Source organism: Drosophila virilis, chromosome 3, assembly GCF_030788295.1.
Source record: "Drosophila virilis strain 15010-1051.87 chromosome 3, Dvir_AGI_RSII-ME, whole genome shotgun sequence".
In the NCBI taxonomy this organism is placed as follows: Eukaryota; Metazoa; Arthropoda; class Insecta; order Diptera; family Drosophilidae; genus Drosophila; species Drosophila virilis.
Genome location: NC_091545.1, coordinates 651,171 through 678,520, shown reverse-complemented (window position 1 = coordinate 678,520; position 27,350 = coordinate 651,171). Strand labels below are relative to the sequence as shown.

At 38.6% G+C, this 27,350-nt stretch overlaps 3 protein-coding genes and 1 long non-coding RNA gene across 4 annotated transcripts; 1 reads left to right on the top strand and 3 right to left on the bottom strand.

Annotated features, from left to right (window-relative positions):
- Window positions 1–1,722: 1,722 nt before the first annotated feature.
- LOC6636567 (uncharacterized) lies at window positions 1,723–6,958 on the bottom strand. The gene is made up of 3 exons (XM_032435623.2): window positions 6,598–6,958; window positions 3,281–3,743; window positions 1,723–2,489 (listed from the first exon to the last, which is right to left on the bottom strand). The coding sequence occupies exons 1-3, from the start codon at window positions 6,601–6,603 to the stop codon at window positions 1,948–1,950; spliced, it is 1,011 nt and encodes a 336-aa protein (XP_032291514.1). The 5' UTR covers window positions 6,604–6,958; the 3' UTR covers window positions 1,723–1,947.
- On the top strand, window positions 5,330–5,869 carry LOC116650833 (uncharacterized). Its single transcript, XR_004303849.2, has 2 exons — window positions 5,330–5,510; window positions 5,570–5,869. It is a non-coding gene; the product is annotated as an uncharacterized lncRNA (long non-coding RNA).
- A 2,678-nt stretch (window positions 6,959–9,636) lies between the features above and the next one.
- On the bottom strand, window positions 9,637–10,164 carry LOC6636568 (uncharacterized). Its single transcript, XM_002060036.2, has 2 exons — window positions 10,038–10,164; window positions 9,637–9,978 (listed from the first exon to the last, which is right to left on the bottom strand). The coding sequence occupies exons 1-2, from the start codon at window positions 10,086–10,088 to the stop codon at window positions 9,691–9,693; spliced, it is 339 nt and encodes a 112-aa protein (XP_002060072.1). The 5' UTR covers window positions 10,089–10,164; the 3' UTR covers window positions 9,637–9,690.
- A 254-nt stretch (window positions 10,165–10,418) lies between these two features.
- Window positions 10,419–20,279, bottom strand: ckd (cracked). The gene is made up of 5 exons (XM_002060037.4): window positions 19,582–20,279; window positions 11,994–12,252; window positions 11,276–11,436; window positions 10,970–11,092; window positions 10,419–10,895 (listed from the first exon to the last, which is right to left on the bottom strand). The coding sequence occupies exons 2-5, from the start codon at window positions 12,055–12,057 to the stop codon at window positions 10,827–10,829; spliced, it is 417 nt and encodes a 138-aa protein (XP_002060073.1). The 5' UTR covers window positions 12,058–12,252; window positions 19,582–20,279; the 3' UTR covers window positions 10,419–10,826.
- Between the last annotated feature and the right edge of the window lie 7,071 nt (window positions 20,280–27,350).

Genomic DNA, 27,350 nt, shown 5'->3' with positions numbered 1-27,350 from the left:
TCGCTAGAGACACTTAGTCCTACCCCTCTCATGCTTTGTACAGGGTGTAACTATTACTAGCGCCATTTTTTTTATTTAGCACTACGACTAATTAATTGGCGCGCTTGCCAGCAGCTCTGCAAAAGGCCAGACCGCTGAGCATTTTACGTTTTTAATTAACAGAAGCCAGAGACAAAGACATCAGGTAACCGGCCAACAGTCAACATTCGATGAGGAGCGACTGTCAGCTGGCTGCACTCGCTGACAAGGACAAGTCAACTTCATGAGCCAGTTGTAACCTGTCGGCAGCTTGGCCTGCAAATCGGTTGCCGTTGTCAGTGGCATTAGCGGCGTTGGCGGCGCTGACAGGCTTCATATCACTCAGATCGTCTTGGATCAGGTTTGACTCATGACATGCCAGAGCCACGGCATGACCAGCTTTAATTGTGCTGAAGTCGATAAATATTTATCGCTCGAGTCGAAACACGGCGTCATTAATTTGTTACACTTGTCAGTTAAGTTTTTCTGAACGAATTGTTTCTGGTCGCTTGCCACATTTATTTTGCTTTCTATACACGACGCATGCCACGCACTGGCTAGATATTTTAATTATGCTTAATTAGTGTGGAATATTTAGTTACTGACGAGTTGTCGTTACAATTGGAGGCCTATATTGCACTGCCATTTTACACGCCCTGTGTTTTCACACATTTTAATCGAAAGACTTTAGGCACAAACTTGATTTCAATGTTGCATACTTTTTAGCGCTATTTGTAAAAGATTTTTAAATCGAGCTCTCAACATACTCAAGCATACTCTTGGACCGACAAATACAGTCTTGGAAGCTCTGACATTATTGAAAAAATTGTTTGACTAGCGGGTATACCCGGCCTCGCACGCGCCACATATAATATAAAATAATAAAGGTTCCACCAATGTCTATATGGGATATTTGAGGGTAACTTGTTTAAAAAAACTTTTGACCGCAAATAATTTTAGATTAAGATGCCAAAATAATTTATACACCAAACCATGACAAAGAACTAAACTTCGTGGAATTCGGATGAGATTTGACTAAGTTATGGAGGTGGGAAATTTTAACCTCTGAATATATAGGATATTTGAGGGTAAGATTTTGACATGATTTTCGATTAAAAATCATGTAGTCAGATTTGCATGTCAGTTTAATTTAGAGGAAAATCTGATCAGATTTGACCAACCTATGGGGATGGGAAATTTGGAGAACCATCTACACAATAATTAACTCGCCTAGGCATTGGGCATTCCAATCATTCGTATACCTTGTAAATATTTTATCTGAATAGTTATTCAAGTGACTCCGCCCGCACAGGCGCCTCTTACAAATCGCAAGCGCGCAGAAGCTGTCGTCGCTGAACGTAGCCAAATTTGAAATGTTTTTGGCTTTTTGTACCTGAGGACTACCGTAAAAACAATCGTACGAATGTGTACACACATGCAGGGCCATGACTTTGGCTTCCATTTCAATGTTGGCGATAATGTCGATGATTAGGCAGCAAAACGTGAAGTCAGCACACGCCCATTGTTGAGTCAAGTCCCAAAATGAAATCGCAGCGGTGGCAGCATGTCAAATGCTTAATTAATCACATGCTCCACAGCTGCAGACGAACTGGGAGACGACTTTCTTCACACATCAATCACATTCGAAGCAGCTGTCAAGCAATGTTGCTAATTATTTTAGCTACCCGAAAATGTCAAGTAAAGCAACAGCCTTCTTTTGGCTACTTTTTTTTATTATTAATTTTACATATATCATAAATAATTTAAATAGTTTATCAATATTCGTCTTAAGCCTAGTTACAGCAAGCTAATTTAATTCTCTCGAACTTTCAACTAGTTCTTCTAAAAGTAGTTTATGTAAAGCTGCGCACCCGAAAAGTCGCTGACTAAAATTTTACACGGTGGTCGTTGGCCGAAGGTCAAAGCCGCTCAGCGAATCAGGCTGCGCGCCGGATACTTCGTGGGCAGCAGCGACATCGGATCCGTATTGTTGGGCACCTCAGCTGTGTGCTGATCCTGATACTGGCCGGTGGGCTGGTAGGTACTGTAAGGATCGGACCGGCTGGCCCAGCCGCCCTGCGTCTCATAGTTATAGCTCTGGCCGGCCAACTGTGCCTGGGTCTGGGCATTGCCGTGTATGTGTAAATGAATCTCCTTGCTGGGATGATGTGGCCCCGAAGGGGACCCGCTCAGACCTGTAGGACCCCACGACTCCTTAGCATGTGGATTCCATCCAGGATAGCTAAAGCTTGGCGCCGAGTGCTCGTACTGCCCGAATAGGCTTGTCTTCAGAGTTAGAAATTTGCCCAGAATAGCAAGTGCGTTCATTACGACCAAAACCTTAAGCAGGAAGAGGGACTTCATGCCAATGGCCACAAGGAACGCAACCATGGCGGAGAGTACGCCGAACTTAAAGATGATGGGCACCAAAGCCATTTGTAGACGACGAATCTTCCCAAAGGTGCGGCCCTCTGTAAAGAAAGAAATCAGAATAGTTGTTTTGAGAAAGAATCTATCTTGCCATAAAGTTCGTTTCCTAAGTCTTTTGTTTTTGCAATGCCGAAAACACCTATTATTTGAGGAAAACTGCGCTGTAATGAGCCTTGCCTCCCATGTCTTGGGTTTTTAAGTGCCAAAACCTCAAAAATGTTTATTGAATTGGCATCGCTGCCAAATTAATCTTGGTTATTTTTTTATTATCCGCTTATAACGATAATTTCATCAACAAACAGAGCTGAACGCTTAGCAATGCGAAAGACCATAAAAATAGGCGCCCGAAACGCAAAAATAATAAATATTTTCCCAGCATTAAAAGATGCGTGTGCGCTTTTAAAAAAAAATAATAATAATAATTCGCGCGAGTCTAGAAAAAAGAGTGCCGAAAGTGAAATTACAGCAGGGTGTTGCTATGAAAATCGCGGACAACCCGGACTCGTAGATCAACGCGAAGTCAAGCGAACTCTCAAAAAAAAAAATGTACAAAATTATGTCTGTGTGCCGTGCGTTAACACCTTTTAGGCATCTTTGTTGTTTGTCTTGTCTGCTTTTTATTTTATTTTATTTTGCTGTTGCTTCTAGTTGTGTCGAGCGCGTCAGGTTTCATTGAAAACGAAAGTGAGTCAGGCGGCGCGCTGGGAAATCAAAGTTAATTAGAGAAGTCGCTAATCATCGATGATTGAAAGGGCCGGCCGATTGCGTAAATGTTATCAACGACACACTAATTGATGGGAAATGTGGATCAGTTTCAGTCGCATATACTCACCACCCACGGCAGCTGGCTTTTCATCGTCGTCATCGCCAAAGAGACTTTCACTGAGATCGCTGCGCAGCCAGCTCCAAAGTGTCCGCACCATGCCCCAAACGCTGAGATCTGTTGGATCAACGGCCGGCTGCAGTTCGTTCTTGTTGCCGGTAGCTGTGGCAGCTACTGCATCAACCTTATCTGCTGATGGCTGCTTCTCCGCCTCCGTCTCCTCCTCCTCATCATCATCATCCTCATCCTCCTCATCTTCGTCATCAGCTTCCTCGTCTTCATTCTTCTCATTGTTGCCTTCGGCTGCCTGTGCAGCTGCCGCTGCTGCTGGCTCGGCTTTGTCTGCATTGCCATTAGACGGAGGCTTTTCGACCTTCTTGCTTATTTTGGCGCCCAGAGCGCAGCTCAAAAAGCACAACGCCAGCACCAAAGCCAACAATGAGCGTCGCGCACTTGAACTCTTTGTGAGAAACTGAAAGTACAAAGCGTATTAGAGAAATTGTCAAGAGTGTGTGTGTGTTTCTTGTGTGGCTGCATTGTTCAGCAATGACATGAAAAGACGCTTAAAACGCATTTCATCATATACGCATTCGCCATACGGAAATTGCGTAAACGAAAGACTTAGGCAGCGAACCTGCTCTCAAGTACCTTGTAATAGTGCAGACTGTTGACAGTGTAACAGGTGTGTACGCTGTGAAATGCTTTCCAGAATGCACTTAAGAAAAGCACCGCACTCATAAAATATTTTACGACCCATATTGTTGCTTGCAGCAATTTCCATTTTGACGCCCCTCACGAACCGCAAGTCTTGCGCCTTTTATGTAATGCTCTTGCGGTCAAGCAACTTAGTTTTTTTTTCGAAATTTGTGTCAACACATTCGTGGCAATAGATGGTTTTTCGTTGTTGCTGCCGTTTTTTGCTGCCCAAGTTGTGGGCAGCAATTTGTATGTTAATATTTGCACTATGCAAATTAGCAAAAGAAACAAATTCCACATAAATCTCGAAATATTTCGTTATATTGTCTCAGTTTTGGGTGTGTTGCAAAAAGTTTTGACAAAAGTGAAATTCGACTGGCAGCAGCATTAGGTAATCAGATAAGAACTGAACAATTATCATTAAATGTTTTTTCAAAGTTTCTATTATAACTTAGATATCTAAATAGCCCTTCGAGGCCCGCGATACCCAACGCTTAATTAGTTGTTCAAGCTGCATTTTCAACCCCGAGAGCTGCGGGTATAGACGCTTTCCCTTTTTAGTTAAAGTCAGAACCAATTGTAGCTATTGGCAACTTGCCTGCACATAAATAGAAAATATTTTGGAGATTTCTAATTGTGCTGGCCCCAAAAATTCCCTGGTGCGTGGCCAAACATTTGTTGGTTGTGCGCAAATTATGTGGAACTAACGGTTGGCTTCATTCCATCCAAGCAAATGGCTTAGCTAAAAGAATTAATCAAAACTGATTCTGAGACAATTTAATTAGTTTTAGGTCACAAAGAATTCGCATGTCAAGTGGAATCCGTTGGCTTAACATAATTTGTTAGCGCTTTGTGTTATACAATAAGATTTATTTAAAACGTTTTGACTTTTTGACTATTTTTGCTGCTGTTGTTATTAAATCTTTTGTTTGTTTTTTTTCGTGGTCAAGTTTTGTCGGTCAAATTCTTGAAGATGAATTTCAAGTTATTGTAACTGTAAAGCGAAATCCGCCAGCTGGCCTTGATTTAATATAAGTTAAGCTTAAATATATTTAGATAACTGCAGTAACAGCTTGTTTTGACAAAAAGAAAATCGAAAGAAAGGCTTTTACTATGATGCAAGAGACGTTGAAAATGGAATTTAATTTGCGCTTCTATTTGAATACAAACACGCGCGATAAACAATATGGAAAAGGCGCATCAAATCGAATAAAACTTTATTTACATATATTTAGACGGACCAATTTGCTGCGAAGGTAGTTTTTCCAGCTTAGTTTCACTTTGTGTCTTTTTCAGACTGCCCACAAATTTATAGCTGCAGCATAATTTAATTTACATCGCTTCTCAGTTGATCTCGTCATTCCATGTAACCAAATTAAAATTCACCAATAAACATCAAAGGAGACCAGGTGAAATTTGTTTAACTTGGTTGTTTTGTATATATAAAAAAAATTATTGTATATAAATATGTATTTAGCCAGCCGCAAAATTTCGCCAGAAGCATCTCATTGAATTGGTGTTAAACAATTTACCTTTACCCCACGTTGGTTTCCGTTTTTTTTTTTTTTTCTGAAATTATTTTACATTTACCCAAAATTTTAGCACTTTCAAGAGCGCTGATGACTCAAATTGGCTTGTTAAAATGGAAAGTGTTGAATATTGAAACCTTTCAATTGTTGAAGAACACCTTGCGTTGTCTTGTGTAATACTCAATTGTTCTATTTACATTTAATGCGGTGAGCAATTTGCTTAACTATGGGAATGGTCGAACTTAATTATAATTAGTATAAATATATTTTGCCGTAGACATATTTAAAATTTCCATGAATCACTGTCGAATCTGTGACACAATGAACACAATAAAAAAATTAACCTAATGAAGTCTTAATAATACAAATTAAACTCATTACATTTTTTTTTTTTTGTGTGCCACATATATGGGTGTACTTTTGTGGGCAAGGCTGTTTAATTTTACGAATTTTCCCTTTTATGAGCTTCATAAAATTTTCTTTCCCTTTTTTTTTATTTTTGGTTTATGGGAATTAGAATATTTGCGTGGGCTTGTAAACTATTGACCATTATCTGAAGTCTTATGAGTTTATGAGGGCCACACGCCCAAAAAACAGTCACATTAAATTATATAAAAATCCCCTCTAACTCATCAGGCAAGTGGTCATAAAACTATGACAATAAAATTAATAATAAAACCAGCTATAACATCGTTAGCAGCTGATGCAATGAAGGCGCGTGGCTGCGACAGCGACAGATACGTAAATGTAATTACAAATTTACAAGTGAGCATTATCTAATGGCAATAATGGAGTATGTAATGCGGCAGTAAAAGTCACAGTTCATGACACAAAAAAATCGAGCGAAAACGCGTTTAATAACAGAGCACTTAAGATACTTAGACCTGGCCGGCAATAGAAAGTTGACAAAACCTAAAATCAACAATAAACCATTGTAGACATAGCCAGAACTGGGCCCCATTTAAAAGCATTTTGTCAACATTGTTGTCCCTTTTGTCATTGGCGCGAAAAACACACAGGAATTGAGGTAAGGCGGCCACGAAGCGCGTGCCAGGCATGAGAATAAACTCTTGAGTTGCGATTCGAATCTGGTTTACTTACCAGCATGATAATTTGTTTTGGATAGCAGCTGCCTGGCTTGGTATAATAGAGCCTGCCTCTTGTATATTGCAGTTTCTCTGAATAATTTGCTGTTGTTATATATTGTACGTATCCTTAATTATTTCATTGAACTCCGGCTGCGAATTAACTAACTGCAACGAATTGTATGCTTCAACGACTTTCACGCAACAAAAGCTAAACAAAAGCACATAGCACACACGCAAATTGTTAAGACTTGACTCTGGCTAAAGCAGAAGCCAGGGAGATGCGATTTCAATTCGTATTGAATTTTGGATTTTGTTTGCTTCTGTTCCGCGACTGCAGTGCTTGAGATGTGTCCGTTGACTGCCACCTGGCCGTTGTCTCAGCCAGCAGGTAAAGTCTGCACTTGGACTTGGACTTGGAGTTGGACCAAGTGATTTTGCTCTCGCCCGACCAGTCTCGGCTTTGGCCAGCGCTTCTGCTTTATAACTCTCTCTCTCTCTCTCTCTCTCTCTCTCTCTCGCCTCTCTCTCAGTTACAATTTCGTTTTCAACACTTTCTTCACAATTTTCCCATAAACGGCAGCAGTCAGATGAGACCCGCACCAAAAATGCCGACTCAATGTCGTCTCCAGCTCCTCCTCAGCTCTTTTTGACTCTATTACGAATAGTCGTGCCATGCCCAGAGCACAAAAACTGTTTTGCGAACGTGACAAAAACTCGCTGCTGCTGACGTCACAATAGCCGAGCAGATGGCAGACGGCTACGAGGCATTGGGGCTCGGCGCGATTGACCCACCCAGCGCCAAAGCCAAGCCACCCAAAACCCAACACGTCGCAACCCATTGCCCTGCTGCTCGAGTAGGAGACGTTGCTCTCACGTTTCGTGTATTTACATTGCAACATGTGGCACCAACAACAGAATGGGGCATACTAACTAGGTATCTGGTTTTGTCTATGACTAAGAGCTATATAATCTATAACGTTAAATGGAGATTCTTCCAACAAAATATAAATATTACAAGAATAAGCCGAGCTTTAAATACCATTGACATATGCCACACTTGGGTTTGGTTATGTAATATCCTACAGAAGATACTCTTTTATATAAATCTCAAAAAATTCAAATGCTGGCAAATGATAGCGTTTTCCGTTCTGTTCAACTTCAACATATATTATATATATATCACCTCTACCTAGACAGTCATAGTCTCCGGCATTTAAATAACCACAGAGAGGGCATAAAAAAGTCGACTTTCCATTTCGGTTTCTCTTGAGCATTTCTTGTTTTGTGTGTAACCCTATCATATTTGCCGGCTGCCGTTTACCCGCTTTTTGTGCTTGTTTTGACCCATTTTTTCTCCAAGCCAACTCTCTCTCTCTCTCTCTCTTTCTTTCTCTCTCGCTCTCTCTCTCTATTTGTAACTCTCTATTTACCTCCCATTGAGCAGCCCATTCACTTGGTTCGATCTCTTCTCCCACCAGCTGCTTTGCATGATAAAAATGCGTATTGATAAGCTTATTTATACTAGAGCATATCTGTTTTCTTTATTCCTCTAACATAATTCCCCATTGATACCCATTAATAGAAACTTACAGTTATCTAGAACTTGGCTTAGGGCGCAGCTTGGTATTTATACCTTTCCAAAGACATCGACAAAAGTGGGTCAAAAGTCAAGCAACTGCTGGCTGGCTAATAATTACCTCAAAGTGCAGCTGTACTTGGATTTCAAGTTCATTGCTCGGCTCGCAGTCCAAATATTTGTTTAAGCCATTTTCTATTACATAATGCAACCGAACTGGCAACTGGCAGCTTGGCGGCAGTGTGTGAAATCCGTTAGCCACATGTGGCAATCGCGACGCACAGCCAGTCCTAATGTCATGGCCAGCGGTGTGCCCAAGTCGCGACAAGTCAACGACATCGTCTGTGGGCCTAAGTCTGCATATGCCAAGGGACTTGATGCGGCTGCTTGTTTGCTCGAAATGTGTCAAAAGCCGTCAAAATTGCCTTTTCGACTCTATTTCCTAACGGTCTTCACGCCTATGACATGACTCTTACCTAGCTGGTTATCAAAATGACATCATTAGATTATATCATTTACATTTTAATGTTCTACTCGTGTAACAGTGCACCAAATGACCGGAAAGTTTCTGATTTGGCTTTGGCGTTCAACTTACATTGTTAGAAAATAACATAACAGATATATTTTTATTGCCTTTGGTTATGGTTAAAAATGCATATAACGGACAGACGCTATCGCTTCCGAACCTACAGTCTTGATCACAAAATTACAATAGCAAGAGCTTTAATATAGGATATATATATTTTCTATACCCAGAACATTTAATTTTTTTGATATTTGCTACTATTTTTCTTACATTGATAAACATGCATTTGAGATATTTTAAAAATAATTGATTTTGGCATGTTATACCTTTACGAATTATTTCGAATCCCTACTATCGATTGGCAATCAATCAAATTAAAAAATATTTGCAAATGTCGACTCTGTCATGGTGTAAAACTATTTTAAAGATTTTTTGGAATATTTTGACCAAATTCTGTCCGATTTTGGAAATAATAATATTCTCAATTTTGACAAAATTTGATGAAACTACCTGGGGTTACATCAAACGTGAAAGTATACAGAAATTGAGGAATTCCTCTAATCCTCCTCTATTAAATATTTCATTCAGAATTGGAATCGAGAACAGATTATTCAGAGCAGGGACATGCCCTGTGGTATATACGTACTTTTAAGCTCCGTATATATTTTCAAAAATTTTTATAATGATGAGACTATAAGCCCCGAAGAAACTCATTTATTGCATTTACCATGCATTGTGTGGAGCAAAGGTTAGATGCATAGCCCATTCATGATCTGAGAACTTATATATATTTATATAGGAGGAAGCTAAAATGTTTGTAAAGGCAGCTTAGCACTGGATACAGGATATCTCCCAATTGAACTCCCGAATAGAGCGCTTTTATTTATTTCTGAATAAATTGCTGGTAACTAATGAGCTCAGACCAAATCACAGTTAGAAAGTCATTGAAATAAATCTATTTAACTTTTATTGAACAACATGAAACTATTTGATAAGTTAATAAACTACTTTTTACCCCAGTTATTTTGATAGACACTCGAGTAGTAGCTCTGCCAGTTGGGTGTACTCAATGAGGCATAGGGATTGTAGTAGTTGTTGTTGTAGTACGTCGGATACAGATACTGTCCAATGACATAAGGCCAAATGCGTATCCGGACATCATTCAGATAAGTACTAGCCGTAGGGTAATAGTAAGGAGATGTAGTAGAATAATAATATCCGTTCAGGCTGGAAAATGTGGGGCTGGGCGTATTGTAGGGATTGTATTGGGTGTAATACTGAGCAGCAGCCATCTGTAAAGTCAGGTAAAGTTTGCTTTAAAGAAACTCAAACTCAGATCTATTAAACTTACCACAAAGAGGCAGCTGAAAAGCAGCAGCAGGCAACAGGATTTGCGGGCCATCGTATATATTTTGTTTATTATATTATTATTATTAAATAAAGCCAGCCTAGATATTAAATTGGTTGTGGCTAGTTGAAGCTCAATTTGTAGACTAATTCTGTAAGAGTCGGCTCATTGCCATTTTATAAAATGTTAACCCGGCTAGCAGCAATTTCACGCACTGTCACCTGCCTGTTTTTCCAGTGTGTTTTTCTACTCTGAGCTTTTTTTCGATACCCTTTCTATTTCGTCATTGAACTTGACTCACCAGGGGTTGTTTACCCATTAGAGTCGCCTGACGGTGACTCCCACTCCGATTCCCGAAATACAAAAAAAAAGTATAATGTTTTTTCGATATTTTGTTTAATAGGTTCAAAACATTTTGTCACATCAATTCGAAACAATTATCTTATTTGCGAGCATTTCATGGGCGCACTTTAATTTCGATTTATTTGTTTTTATTATTTGCTTACAAACAACAGAAAATTATTTGTAAATTACATTACGGCGTGCTGTTAGTTTGGCGGCCTTCTATTTACATTATTTACATGCGACACAGCAAAATCGCCGTCGATTCTCGAAATTAGACTACATTCAATTGTACAAAACGAAACTCAACAAAATCGTCAACAAATCTCTTAAATTAGTTTACATATTTAATGGAAATTTCTCTCCATTTCGCCGTTCGGCCTTCTGCTCCATTTAATTTAATTAGTTGTTTTCGCTGCTCAAAGACAATAAATATTAATTTATTTGCACTCAATAGTCCTCGTCGTCTTCGTCTGGCGGATCTGTGGCATACGTCAGCTCGTTCAGATAGAACCATTTCTATAAGAAAATGCAAAGGGCATTTTAAATGATTTTGTATATTCTGTTTACACTAAGTATGAACTTTAACTCACCGGCGATTCTGTGCAGTTAAAATTGTAGTCCCAATCACATATTCTGTACTCCTGATTAAAGCTCGTCTCATTTGCACACAAGTGGGGTATTCGATTGCCCTCCTCGTCGCACATGTGAAATATCTGAAATAAAAAATTTATAAATAATACTTATTTATTCTGTATTAACATCTTAGAGCCATGCTCATAGATTGCAGACTGTCGGGTCTTATGCTTCTTTCTGTGGCATACTTTTAGGCGGACTTATAAAAGCTCTGAAACTCTGAGTCTCGCTCTCTTTCTCTTTCGCACAACTGCTTCACTCACCTGACAATTGTATTCCATGTCCGCATAGAAGCCCACTGAACGCCGCTTACAATCGAAGGAGAATGTTATATTATCTAAATTCGTCCATTCCTTCGTCTTGTGGTTCTGAAATACTGGACTGGCTGGCTCCTGAGCATCGGTAGCGACCAGCAATAACGGAGCTGTAATTAAATAATAATAAATTATAATAATAACAAAAATAAAATGTAAGTTCATAGAACTCATTATTTATATATTCCTATAGACACCAACTTTTTTTTAAGGCTAAGATTCAATTGGCTTTAAGCTTAAATTACTCTTATATTACAAAAGGTATTATAATTTTATTCCGATATTTGTGACATGAATTATTATATCATTTCTCTGACATGGAAAATCGTTTTTGGCGATCAAGCTTGGGTTTTATTATTCTATTTAATTATTTTTACTATTATGAAGCATTCACAAAAACTACAAAGACTCGTATCTCTATCTTCTTTTTGAATTATTTTGATATTTTTACAATTACGAACTTCGAAACTTCGTCAGCCATTTGTCTGCCAGGGTATTCAATTTTCGGCTTGCTCAATAAACTCCTTCTTTCATTGCCTTACTCTTGTTTTAATACTTATTATGTGGCTCACGCGTGCCATCGATTCGGCCACAAAGTTATCGTCTAATCGACGCACTTGGCATTCAATTATGCCGTCTCTCTCTTGTTATTGGGGCCACAACTCACCTAGAAAAACGCCGGAAAGCCATAAAATTCTATAACTGTAAACCATTTTTGTGGAGCTGCACATTTTGGCCAGTGTTTTGGTTGCTCGTTTGTTTTGGCTGCTTTCTTGGTAACACACGCTGATATCTGGCTTTCTCTCTCTCGCTCTCTCGCTGTCTCTCTCACGCGCACAGAGTTTGCCTCGTGCTACGCGTCCATTTAGCTGGCAGCTTTTCAATTAGGAAGCCTGGCTTTTTTTTTTATGGCAGCAGGCACATGGCTAAAAAAAGAAAAATAAAATAAAAAATTAAACTGGAAACAACATTTAATTGGCGCCAAACACAGCGGTATTCATTAACTTAAATTACAAAATCTTCAGCCGCAGCCTCCATATGTGGATCTCCATTTACATGGGCGAGCCGAAGCCACGCGAGCTTTGGGCCTGAGTCATGCGCCGGATGCCGTCAGATTAAAGCTAATAAAAATTGCGCCCACCAATATCGGGATATATATTCCTATTATCTTGTTATTCTTTCTATAAATTTGTATACCTCCATGTCTAGACGCTGTCTTGACCCACTTTCTGTGCGCAATTCTAAGGCACGGCATATTCAAAGCAATTTCATACGCATAACTTCACATCAATCATTTGACAGCGACTGTCAAATTAACACAGCACTAGCCAAGAGCAGGAAGAAAAAAAAAAGAATTAAACAAAACAAAGCAAACGCTTGAAATGCTATTAAAAGACAATAATTCAATAGCAGATCCAATCAGCAATAGAATTTATTTATGCAAATTGATTTGTTGCCTTTGATTTTTATTTATTTGACTTTTTTATTTGACTGACAACCCGGCGCGTAAAAGAAAGAAACCATTTTAAAAGGCGACCTTGCTCACGATTTGCGTTGTTGTTGTGGTTTGTTTTTTGTCTGGGCTAACTCCAATTAACGTGTCAACAAGGCCTCCAAGCCGCGCCGCGACCCGGTTGAGCGATTAGCGGATCGCTGATTGCATTTTATTGTGCGGGCATCTCTTTCTCTTCTGGCAAATCCTTGACATTTTCTTGAAATTTATGGCTGCCGGCTGCGCGGACAAGCACGACGATTAACATCGTCTTAAGTCTTGCAGCAGACAAATAATCGTAAATTGTTTCTCGCCTCCCGCGCATTTCCAACTAATTTTAAGGCAGCGGGAACAGAAACAATCCCAGCTCCAGCTCCAGAGCGAACTTTTGCCTGCCACAAAATGAATGATATGCAGATTTTTCTTTGGCTGCCGCTCGCCGAAGTGAAGGCGACTTTAAAGGTCAGCCCGGCCAGGCAGACGAGCCAACTATCCCAGCCAGGCGAGGAAAGGGCGCGGGGGCTACGACGAACCAAAAACTCATTTTCAGGCAGCTAAACAAAGAGGCGCCTGCAAGATGACACAGCAGAGCCAATGTGGTCCGTCCATTGGCTCTTTGTCTTTCACCTTTTCGTTGACCATGGCGCCCGACTGCCTGCCTGCCCCCACACTTGCACCCTCCCAATTAATCCGTCCCCCCTGCCTGCCTGCTGCAACTATTATCAGAGGCAAGGCTTTTAAGCGTGCGTCAAAATTTCTGCAAAAAAATTGCGCGTCTTATTAAATGTAGAGTATAGCTAATAGCTGCATGAATATATTATGTGGCTTGTAACTACACACAAGACTACACACAACAGCCAGAGGCTAAAGGTAATGCGGCTTGGGGCAAATGAAGGCAATAGGCAAAGCATCTCCGAACCTTTGAAGTATATAAATATATAGACCTATTCGTCTGTCTATCCGTTTATCTCTATTTCAGTCGGTATAAGAGACCATAAAGTATAGAAAGAATATAAATGATATATATTTAAGGTATAGAAATAAATAACCATCTCCGCCTGTCTCTCTGTCTGTCTATGTTTATAAATATGTCGATTTAAGAGACAGAAAAGCCATAAAAGAAATATAAGTGTAGAAATATATAACCATCTCCGCTTGCCTATCTGTCATTCTATATTTATAAACGTGTGGATCTAAGAGACCAATAAACCTACGTTTTATATTTAAGCTCTCTTTCTGTTCCCATTGGAGCTGAAGATCTCACTCGTTCATTTCGTGCCTTTCCAAATTGTATTGAAAGGGCATTCACGCTTCGGTGTACTTGGCTTTTCTCTAGTTGTAGTTGCTTGTCTTTAATGTGCAGCGGCGTCACTTTTGACATTTTCTGACAAGCGTGAGAAGCGCTTGGAAAAATACCTGCAACCGAGTCTATCTTTGGGGTCTTTGGGGGGAGACCCAGCCATGACTGGGCCATCAATTTGCTTGGCTTGTTGGCTGCTTGGCTGCTTGGCGAGCGCGGTTCTCAACTTACATAATATACAACGGCTAAAAATCCCAAAACCTCAAGCTGAGCTACACTTGGGCATTTGTTGTGTCTCTGTCTGTGTCTGTGTCTGCAAGGCCTTGCTTATTTCTTTCTGTATTATTTTTTTTTTTTGCATTCCGTACGCATGCGCGACATTTTTGGAAAGTTTGTTTTGGATTTTGTTGTTTGTATTTTGTATTTTGGTTTTTTGGTAATTCGGAAGTTTGTCAGCGTTGATTTGCGAAACTTCGCACTAATTTGTAAGCTTTTGACGTGTAACCGAGGGCGCAATGTTTGATGGCCCCTTAATTTATGCAAATTGCAAATTATTTAATTTGTCGTAACACAACAACAAAAACAACAACAACAACTGCAGCAGCAACAGCAGCAAATCCCACAATTTATGCTTAATTTCAAATTTCGTTGTTCATCAAAGAAAATGGCTTGGCGTCAGGCTTAGGCGACAACAAACAAGTAAAACTAAGAGGAAAAGCCAGAGCTGAGAAATTTTTTGGTCTGTCGCAGCGGAAGCGTCGCTAATTGGCGGAACTGCTCGCCGGCAACAATGCACAGGTGAAAAACAGAAATGAAAAGAAAAATGAAAGAAAAATGTTGAAACGCCAGATGACGACACTTGAGACGACTTATGGCCGCCGCCCGTTATCGTACAGCACTTACATAAGTGCAAACATGGCTTAATCATCTCACCAGACTCCATCCCCAGCAGCTCAATTGATTAGGCCAAAGATGGGGCTAAGCCGCAGCAGCTGGCGGCGGCCCAACCGCGACGCGGTTGACACTTGGACTTTTGCACATATATTTCAACGCTATTAAAGCGACAACAACAACAACAGCTAAAATTTCATTTAATTGATCAACAGCAAGAAAACTTGTTAGCTGACCAGCTTGACCAGCCCGACTCTGTCCCGTGTCCCCTGTCCCACCTGGCCGCGGTGCCCACCCCTTGATTATTGGCCTTGAAAAACGGTACGCAGAAATGCGCTTAATACGAAAAATCAATATCGAAAACACACACACACTCACGCACACACACACAAACAAACCGGGCAGCAAATCAGTTAAAAGTTGATCGCTCGCAAAGAAAAAAAAGGAAGCAATCAACATTGCTCTAATCGGGCCAGACTAGGAGATACCCTATAAGCACACAAAACAAACATTTGAATATCCTTCGATATTTGATGCTTCGGCTGTGCTTCTTCTTCCCCTAACCCCTCACCTTGTCTGGGGAAGATATTCCCGGTTAACTTCGGTGCGTATAGCCCTATCCTCAGGGCTTAAATATGGCATTCAATTGCTTATATAAACTAAAGCAGAAGGCTTATGCTTTAAATAATAATATTAAAAAAATTGTTTACTTTCTGGGAAATGGGGAAGGTCTTCTTAAGATATATGCTTAAATATAGGATTAAAATATTTTTCAGTAGTATTTATAGCATATGAACATTTTTGCATATATATAAAGGCAAGCCAAGTCTACCTAGCTTTTATAATTCTCAGGTTATACCTAATAAACCAGGTAGCAAAATCAAGCTTTATAGACATTATGAAAGTGTTGGAAACTCCCGAAAAAAAATATATACTCTGGTATACGATATTAAATATTTAAAATATCAAGTCTAAAGTCTAGAGCAGAAGCACAAACAGATAGAATCGACTCAGTTAAAGATCAAGATTTAATGTGCTTGAGATGGGCGAAGCTGCTTTCTTCTTCCTACTACGCACACCTGGTGAAAAATCATGATACCCTCTTTACACATTTTCAATGGCTTCAGGGTATATAAAAGTTGATCGCTCGCCCAAAAACAAGAGTAAAAAAAACCTGCTCCAAGTCAAAGCCAGACTAGATGACAGTAAAAAGTATATATAAAATGAAACAGCTACACCAAAGTGCGCTAATAAAACATAAATTAAAAAAAAACATGCCAAGATCTTAAACAAATAAATAAAATAAATATTGCCAATTGGAAACCCGCCGAGCATCTTTTTGTTGGCGTGACAAAACTAACTGATTTTTAGATTTGTTTCAAAGTTGACGCAGGCAATTAATATAAAATTAAAACCGTACGAAAATATATCATAAATTTTTGTTTCAGTTTCCTAATGAAATCATTAATAAAAATTAAATGTGCAAATTTCATTTTCAAATAAAGAAATTCGCCAAATAAAGCTGTTAGACAACCGAAAAGAAAACAAATCAGGGGAACTTCAACCTTGGCTAATAAGTTGTTGAGAAATAACAAGTTAATTGCAGTTAAATAAATAAAAACAAAAGGCTTCTCATATCTGGCTGATATCATGGAATGTCTTTTTCAAACAAAGCTCCGCCCACAAATCGAGACACGTTTTTAAGACTAAAATGTCACTTCCGCTGGTTTTATTTTTATTTTTATTAATTTGTTGTTCAAAACCCGCTTTTTTTTGTTAACATTTAGAGCTTGTCAGCTTGAAAGGCCGCACAAAACTAATAATTCATTAAGATTCCATTAAACGCAGCCCCATCAAGCATCAATCGATCCAACGATCCATCGATCCATCGATCGATTCGTTGAGTTAAATGCCATCAGCTTAGCTCGACAACAAAAGGCAAAGACAACCGCGATTCGGCTACCGATGCCAAACAATCCTCCGATTTGCCGCTGACCAGCAGCTTCTCCAGCTTCGATCTGCGGACAATACGACATTAACATATCGGCTAGCCAGCTATTCGCGTCTGTTTCAAATATTCGAATATTCGTTACAAGGGCAACAAACAACGAGCAGAAGTTCAGTTATCTGGGCAGATGCTCATCACAAGACATATATATATAAAATTATATATAAATATATGTGGATAGTTTTGATTACCATTACCTTGCACAATTCGCTACGGTAACAGCCCATTGAAGGTGCTTTGATTGATCGCCTTGATTGCTGCCTCCTTTGCCACAGATGACCAAAAAAAAAAAAAAACAAGTCAAATAAAAACAGAAATAAAACCAAATCCAATACAAAAACCTTTTTTTTTTTAATATTTTATTTGCGAATTTTGTGCCTTGGAAGTGGCGATTAGGCAGCCTTTACAACAGATGATCGCACATTTAACGCAATTATGATACCCTGTAAATGAAAGCATCTTCGGCTGAGTTAAATATATGTACGTAAAAGAAGAGCCCCAATTTAATATATTTATTAACAAAAAAAAGATTGATATTGAATATTAAATAAAACTGTTTGCAACTTTTTATTTAAACAAAGCCGCATCTCAAGACAGTCGACAAAATATTTAAATATATATATATATCAAGTAAGGGCTTCCATGAGTTATCTCTTTTCCCAATGTCGATAAATACATATAACAGCTGCCGTATTTATCAGAAACTTCTCTCGTAGTTTAGCAAAGCAATTGGCAGCCAATTTGCTAGTTGGAAGCGTCCACCCGTTGCCTTGTCTTTTGCCACAGCCAATAATAATAATAGTAATAATAAATAATTAAAATCCACTCGTAATTAATACAAGTATCGATTGCCTATTGTCGCATGACCAGACCAAGACGTGTATTTTGGAACCGGCTGGCATCCCGGTTTCAAATGCTAGCCGAGTTCAAGGCTCGCCACGTGGCGTATACGTGATGTGCCGGCAGTTGACCAAATGGCTTTTCGTTGGCTTCTCACACAATTAAGCATCAGCAGCAACAACAATTGCAACATTAACTAACTAACTGCTTTGTAATGTGGCAGCAATAAATTTTATGTAAATCGTTTTTGCTCCAAGCCGTTTTTTTTTCCTATTTCTCTTTTTATTGCGGCTAAAGAAGAAAACGGTGCACGGTTAAACAATGCAAATGAATTACACACAACATTGTAAAACCCCACAACGCCAGCGGGCCAAATGATGTGCAAGCAATCGCAGCCACACTCACACGCTCACACACACACACACTCAGCCACACGAGCATTTCAGCTAGCTAAGCTTAGGTTAAAGATTTTCCAAGAATGTGCTGCCAAGCCAAGCTGAGCGGGTGGCTCTGCACTGCTAGTCAAGTGTCTTTCACACACACACACAAACGCACACAAACGCACACACACACACACACACACACACACACACACACACACACAACATTTACGACAACAAGTTTTTGTCGCTGGCACTTTTCAAATTTATCGATTGCAGCAGCGTCGCGCTGTCGACAATTGCAACTTTGTATTCATGAATAAAATATCTCGAATCTCATATAATGGAATTAATAGGTTTCAGTTTAAGCTGACCAAAGCCAGATATAATCATAATTATTTTTCATTTCAATACACCTCTTGAGCCCTTCCAAGCATGACATATTTTTATACGAAACTTCCAAAACTGGAAATATGCCACATTTTGCCAGTCTGCATGCGTCAATATATTCTCGGTGTTAGAAATTATATATATTATTTATTACCATGAAGTGTGTAATTTTGTGTATATATAATATATATATAATGTATTTTAATCATTATCAAGAGCCCAGTCTAATTAGCTGGCGAGCTGTGCATCTGCCTTTTTATATGCAAAGTTGTCGCTCAGCTTTAAAACTGTTGTGCTTAAACTATGCTTTATGTCTATTTTTTTGTCTAGGCGCCAAAAAATTCTAACTTCTCATTATATCTCACATATCAAATATAGACTTTATAACTCCCTCACATATCTGTCAATCTGCAAACTATCTGTCAATTATTTATTTCTTTTTTTGCACGTAATTTATTTTTCATTGCTGAAATTCAATCTCATATTTTGGGGGTTATTAAGTTTCCTTGTTAAGCGCCTTATGTCTAGAATTAAATTATATTTAAGCACTTCCAGGAATGGCATTTCTGTAGCAATAGCCAAAAACTTGAAATCCGATCAGAAAAATCCCCCTCACATTCTGTTGACTAAGCTGCGCGCATGACGAGCTTTGCTCAGCTATTTCTGTCTAGTCTGGCAGCTGCTGCTCAATCTTGGCCAATTGGCAAGTGCCTGACACAGAGGCCCATTTGGTCGTCAAATTAAGGCCAAATGTTGGCCTCGTCTTCTGCCATTCGCGACTAGGCATTAAATATGTTAATGTTAATGGCAGCCCAGCATCGATACATCATTAAGCTTGACAATTATTGCATAACAGGCCGTCAAATGTGGAGCACGCATTGTATAACAGCTAAAACTGGAGCTGGAGCTGCAAATGCAACTGGAGCAGAGGAGGATGATGAACATTTTACCTACCATTGAGGGCCAAGCTATCCAACTGAGAGTCTCTCCCTCTCTCTTTCACTCTCTCACTTGCTTGCCAAATGTGTAAGCACTTTAGCCAAAATTCAACGCATTTGCATTTGGCTTAAACAGCGTGCGATCTGCTGCGATATTTAACACAATTGCGTTTTATGTAATGAACTTTTCGCTTTTTGCACTGGAAAAACTATTTCTGCTCTTGCTGCTGGCAATTCATCGGCAATTGTTGTTGGCGTTATTTCGCCACCAATTTTTATATATCTATTTTTTTTTTTTTTTGTAATAAATATTGCTCTTTCTTCACACGCACAGCAGTTTACACTCAAAGCTCACACACACACTCGCAGAGAGTATCTCGCGCGCGGGTCTCGCGTATCCGTCAGATACAAAGATACAAAGACAAAACAACAACCGTTCGCTGGGGCGCACGTCGCACGAATAAAAGCCCAGCCAAGCCAAACTAAACACTTGACGGCAACGGCAAATTTAACTCTAGCTTTGATTTTGGCTGCAAACACAGAAAACACACAGCAAACGCAAAGAAACTCACAAAGCCACAAAAACCAAATGTAATATATATTTATAATTTCTTGCTGCGTTTCTTTAACACGAACTTCTTTTGGCCAAATGCATTTGTGTCTCGGCTCGAATTGGCACTGCGATTGCGGCAAGGTCTGCGCTCAACTGGTTCCTCGGCCGCCGCTCAATTGGTTTTATACGCACGCTCAGCGGAGCTCAGTCCGACTCGGATTCCGACTCGGATTCGGATTCAGATTCGACTCAGCCTCCCAGCCAGCTTTGGCCCCAAAGAGCCAAAACAAGCTTGGCACATTGAGGTAGGTTGAGCGCAAGCGCAGTGAATGAATCTGCAGACAGTGCTGCCAACTTGACCCATTGTTCAGCAAAGACAGAAAAAACCAGCGCAAATTTTTAAATCTCATTCATAAAGCTGACTGAAGCTGTGGACTTGTGTATAAGTACACTTGCAGAAAGAATTCGCTAATTTGTGGGAATTTTTGGGAAAAAAATGTGCTTATTTGAGGCATTTCTTCAATCTCATCTAAGCTTAAAACTTTAATACTATACTCAAGCTAGAGAATATTTAAATTTAATTATGAACGGTTATGATTTATTTCTTTAACCTGTTCTTACACATAATTAAACCCCGATTGTGATTCATTTGAGTTTGTTATTTGTATTAATTTTAATAAAATAATTTATTTTTCCTATTATATCTAATTTTATTTGCCCGCTTTGCCGAAAATATTGCAAAATATATATAATTTCAAACACAAAATGCGAGTTAAATTTAAACTCCACCCAAAATTAGCATCTACCAAATATGTATGATTAAATGCCATGGTTGGGGCCAAAGTTATTTGTACCTTTGAACTAGTTCACCCTCAAAAGTTTCTATTTTTAACCAAAACAATTTTGAATTTTAATTTCGGTGGATTTATGACAACTGGGTTTTTTTTTAATTTGGTTTATATTAAAATTAATTGGAATATCCGACTTGAACTGGTTCAAAAGTAAAACGATTGTTTTTGTTCTTTTTAAATCCCAGATCTTCTATATTCAAGATTCGATCGCAGTTTAATTTAAATGGTTAAGTAAGCAAATTCTAACTAATTCGAAATGTATTTTGTACTTAATTTCAGTTTATTTAATTATAGAAATGTACTTATTTTATATAATATGGGAGTTCTTATCCATTTGGTGGGAAGGACTGATTTCAGCTGCGTTTTTTTCTTTGTAGTGAAGATTTGATTTCTGGCTGATTCCAAGGTGTGCATATATAATTATTGTGAAATTTTCTCTCAGTTCACATAATGTGAGACATATATTGATTATTTATAACAAATGTAAGTTTCTTAAAATGCATAAGGAACATGAGTTTTATTTGCCTAGCTGTTCTATCACTTCCTACAGAGCTAAAAGATTAAATCTTTTGTGGGGGTATTTGGACAAAAAGCACCCCAAAAATAGTCGTACCTACTTGTGTTATGTTGTCGTGCTAGGTGACCAGTTTTATGAGCCTTATTTGCCGCATTCAACGCTTGTTTAATTAACATAATTAAATATAAATGCGAGCAAAAGCCGCAATTTACATAAGAACAACTTTTGGTTTTTGGCCAAATAAGAAACAAATGTTGCTTGTTGAATCGACATCAAGTTCATCATCAAACACGTCAGTAGGTTTTGGATTTTGGATCTGGGGACTGGCCCGTACACCCGCTCAACTGGTTGGACGCGACGCTGATCTCTAAGTCATAAGATCTGTTCATTTGAATGCCAAAGGCATCGCTTTGCTCTTTTCACATTTCAGCATAGCTGCTTTTTGCGTGTGTGTGTGTGTGTGTGTGTGTGGCACTAAAAGGCAATTTATGATGAGCGCGTCAGTGCCAGAAATTCGAATATTTATGACCACAGATGACGGCGAGACACGAAAAAATGAATAACAGTCGCGGTGGCAGTAGCCAACGGCCGAAACTTAAATGTCAAACTAATTTAAACAAGACGCTCCATAAAAACTGGATTAATTAAGCTGGCAGCTATCGTGCTGACGTGTTGCGATTGATCTGCGAAGCCAGATCTAATGAAGGGAGTCCATTGATATACTTATATGATGGATTGGCCAATTGGCTGATTGCCCGATTGACTGATTGCCCGATTGTCTGCAGTGAATTAACGTTTTGTTGGGTCAAATTGTTATTTGGCTGCGACAATTGCTTATATAATAAAATCAAATAAATATATCCCATTTTAATTAACATGCGCCGTGCAACGAGGCGTATGCGCAATCTCTTGTCTTGTTATTACACTTATTCAATTAACTGGCGAGTCTCTGTCTCTCTCTCACTCGCTCTCAAAAGGAAAGGTGTTAACCTTGTCTGGCACGCACCGAGACACACACACAGACGCACACGCACGGACACACGCGAGTTAAACTGGGCGTAGCACTGGTTCACCTTACAAAAATTTCGTATTGCATTTGCCTGAGCTGAAGAGCCCTTCACAAGAATTGAAATGCCTGAGTAAAAGTGACAGCCTCGTGTGTACCTCCCCCTCCCCGCCCCTCCCTCTTAGCCAATCGCTAAAATGTTCCTGGCCAAGTTTCAAGTTCAAGGCCATTTTTTTTGGTCATTGGTATTTTGAGCTGTTCGCTTGAATCTCTTGGCATTTACTTTCATTTGGCTCATATATCAGCTGATTGTTGCTGTTGTTGTTGTTGCGACACTTGTGCACACAAATTATGTCCATAATTACGCGCTTGTTAATCGATTTTTAAGTTGTTCCCCCGAAACTCTTGGTTATACAACAAATTTTTAACACCTTGCCAACAATGGGAATTGCTTTTGTTGATATTGTTGCTTTATATACCATTTAAAATGTGTAACAGCGGGTATAATAGTCTAATACGAAGGGATGGAACAAGCAAAAGGAAGCAGCTATATTTATATAAATATATGTGTTCTATATATAGACCAAATTAAGAGACCAGTTTTAGAGGCCGTATCATGGACAAATAGCCAAACCGCGCGAAGTTCGGGTGAGTTTTGACCAAATTATGCGAATGGGAATTTTGTACCCATGTCTTGAAAATTTCTACCCATGGCTATGTACGAATTTTGGGGTAAGATTTGGACATGAATATCGGTGAAAAATCGGTGTTCAGATTTTAATGTCCGATTATTTTAGCAGGAAAACCATTAGGAAAAATATAAATCTCGTGCAAATCGGATGAGATTTGACCGAGTTATGGGAGTGGTAAATTTTGACCCATGTCTATATACGAATTTTGGGGTAACATTTAGACATGAATTTCGACCAAAATCGGTGTTCAGATTTTAATGACAGATTAATCTAGAATGAAAACCATTAAGAAAAATACAAATCTCGTGAAAATCGGATGAGATTTGACCGACTTATGGTCTTTGTAAATCTTGACCCATGTCTATATACGAATCTTGGGGTAAGATTTGGACATGAATTTCGACTAAAAAATCGGTGTTCGAATTTTAATGACAGATTAATCTAGAAGGAAAACCATTAAGAAAAATACAAATCTTGTGAAAATCGGATGAGATTTGGCCGACTCATGGTCATTGTAAATTTTGACCCATGTCTATATACGAATCTTGAGGTAAGATTTGGACATGAATTTCGACTTAAAAATCGGTGTTCAGATTTTAATGCCAAATTAATCTAGAAGGAAACCCATTTAGAAAAATACAACTCTCGTAAAAATCGGATGAGATTTGACCGACTTATGGTCTTTGTAAATCTTGACCCATGTCTAAATACGAATCTTGGGTCTTGGTCTTGGGGTAACATTTAGACATGAATTTCGACTAAAAAATCGGTGCTCAGATTTTAATGCCAGATTAATCTAGAAGGAAAACCATTAAGAAAAATACAAATCTCGTGAAAATCGGATGAGATTTGACCGAGTTATGGGAGTGGTAAATGTTGACCCATGCCTATATACGAATCTTGGGTCTTGGTCTTGGGGTAGCATTTGGACATAATATTCGACTAAAAAATCGGTGTTCAGACTTTAATGGCAGATTAATCTAAAAGGAAAACCATTTAGAAAAATACAAATCTCGTGAAAATCGGATGAGATTTGACCGACTTATGGTCTTTGTAAATCTTGACCCATGTCTATATACGAATCTTGGGTCTTGGTCTTGGGGTAACATTTAGACATGAATTTCGACTAAAAAATCGGTGCTCAGATTTTAATGCCAGATTAATCTAGAAGGAAAACCATTAAGAAAAATACAAATCTCGTGAAAATCGGATGAGATTTGACCGAGTTATGGGAGTGGTAAATTTTGACCCATGCCTATATACGAATCTTGGGTCTTGGTCTTGGGGTAGCATTTGGACATAATATTCGACTAAAAAATCGGTGTTCAGACTTTAATGGCAGATTAATCTAGAAGGAAAACCATTTAGAAAAATACAAATCTCGTGAAAATCGGATGAGATTTGACCGACTTATGGTCTTTGTAAATCTTGACCCATGTCTATATACGAATCTTGGGTCTTGGTCTTGGGGTAACATTTAGACATGAATTTCGACTAAAAAATCGGTGCTCAGATTTTAATGCCAGATTAATCTAGAAGGAAAACCATTAAGAAAAATACAAATCTCGTGAAAATCGGATGAGATTTTACCGAATTATGGTCTTTGTAAATCTTGACCCATGTCTATATACGAATCTTGGGTCTTGGTATTGGGGTAACATTTAGACATGAATTTCGACTAAAAAATCGGTGTTCGGACTTTTATGACAGATTAATCTAGAATGAAAACCATTAAGAAAAATACAAATCTCGTGAAAATCGGATGAGATTTGACCGAGTTATGGGAGTGGTAAATTTTGACCCATGCCTATATACGAATCTTGGGTCTTGGTCTTGGGGTAACATTTAGACATGATATTCGACTAAAAAATCGGTGCTCAGATTTGAATGCCAGATTAATCTAGAAGGAAAACCATTAAGAAAAATACAAATCTCGTGAAAATCGGATGAGATTCGACCGACTTATGGTCTTTGTAAATCTTGACCCATGTCTATATACGAATCTTGGGGTAAGATTTGGACATGAATTTCGACTAAAAAATCGGTGTTCGGATTTTAATGACAGATTAATCTAGAAGGAAAACCATTAAGAAAAATACAAATCTCGTGAAAATCGGATGAGATTTGACCGACTTATGGTCTTTGTAAATCTTGACCCATGTCTATATACGAATCTTGGGGTAAGATTTGGACATGAATTTCGACTAAAAAATCGTTGTTCGGATTTTAATGACAGATTAATCTAGAAGGAAAACCATTAAGAAAAATACAAATCTCGTGAAAATCGGATGAGATTTGACCGAGTTATGGGAGTGGTAAATTTTGACCCATGCCTATATACGAATCTTGGGTCTTGGTCTTGGGGTAACATTTAGACATGATATTCGACTAAAAAATCGGTGCTCAGATTTGAATGCCAGATTAATCTAGAAGGAAAACCATTAAGAAAAATACAAATCTCGTGAAAATCGGATGAGATTTGACCGAGTTATAGGAGTGGTAAATTTTGACCCATGTCTATATACGAATCTTGGGGTAAGATATGGACATGAATTTCGACTAAGAAATCGGTGTTCAGACTTTAATGCCAGATTAATCTAGAAGGAAAACCATTAAGAAAAATACAAATCTCGTGAAAATCGGATGAGATTCGACCGACTTATGGTCTTTGTAAATCTTGATCCATGTCTATATACGAATCTTGGGTCTTGGTCTTGGGTAGTATTTAGACATGACTATCGACTAAAAAATCGGTGTTCAGATTTTAATGCCAGATTAATCTAGAAGGAAAACCATTAAGAAAAATACAAATCTCGTGAAAATCGGATGAGATTTGACCGAGTTATGGGAGTGGTAAATTTTGACCCATGCCTATATACGAATCTTGGGTCTTGGTCTTGGGGTAGCATTTGGACATAATATTCGACTAAAAAATCGGTGTTCAGACATTAATGGCAGATTAATCTAAAAGGAAAACCATTTAGAAAAATACAAATCTCGTGAAAATCGGATGAGATTTGACCGACTTATGGTCTTTGTAAATCTTGACCCATGTCTATATACGAATCTTGGGTCTTGGTCTTGGGGTAACATTTAGACATGAATTTCGACTAAAAAATCGGTGCTCAGATTTTAATGCCAGATTAATCTAGAAGGAAAACCATTAAGAAAAATACAAATCTCGTGAAAATCGGATGAGATTTGACCGAGTTATGGGAGTGGTAAATTTTGACCCATGCCTATATACGAATCTTGGGTCTTGGTCTTGGGGTAACATTTAGACATGATATTCGACTAAAAAATCGGTGCTCAGATTTGAATGCCAGATTAATCTAGAAGGAAAACCATTAAGAAAAATACAAATCTCGTGAAAATCGGATGAGATTTGACCGACTTATGGTCTTTGTAAATCTTGACCCATGTCTATATACGAATCTTGGGGTAAGATTTGGACATGAATTTCGACTAAAAAATCGTTGTTCGGATTTTAATGACAGATTAATCTAGAAGGAAAACCATTAAGAAAAATACAAATCTCGTGAAAATCGGATGAGATTTGACCGAGTTATGGGAGTGGTAAATTTTGACCCATGCCTATATACGAATCTTGGGTCTTGGTCTTGGGGTAACATTTAGACATGATATTCGACTAAAAAATCGGTGCTCAGATTTGAATGCCAGATTAATCTAGAAGGAAAACCATTAAGAAAAATACAAATCTCGTGAAAATCGGATGAGATTTGACCGAGTTATAGGAGTGGTAAATTTTGACCCATGTCTATATACGAATCTTGGGGTAAGATATGGACATGAATTTCGACTAAGAAATCGGTGTTCAGACTTTAATGCCAGATTAATCTAGAAGGAAAACCATTAAGAAAAATACAAATCTCGTGAAAATCGGATGAGATTCGACCGACTTATGGTCTTTGTAAATCTTGATCCATGTCTATATACGAATCTTGGGTCTTGGTCTTGGGTAGTATTTAGACATGACTATCGACTAAAAAATCGGTGTTCAGATTTTAATGCCAGATTAATCTAGAAGGAAAACCATTAAGAAAAATACAAATCTCGTGAAAATCGGATGAGATTTGACCGAGTTATGGGAGTGGTAAATTTTGACCCATGCCTATATACGAATCTTGGGTCTTGGTCTTGGGGTA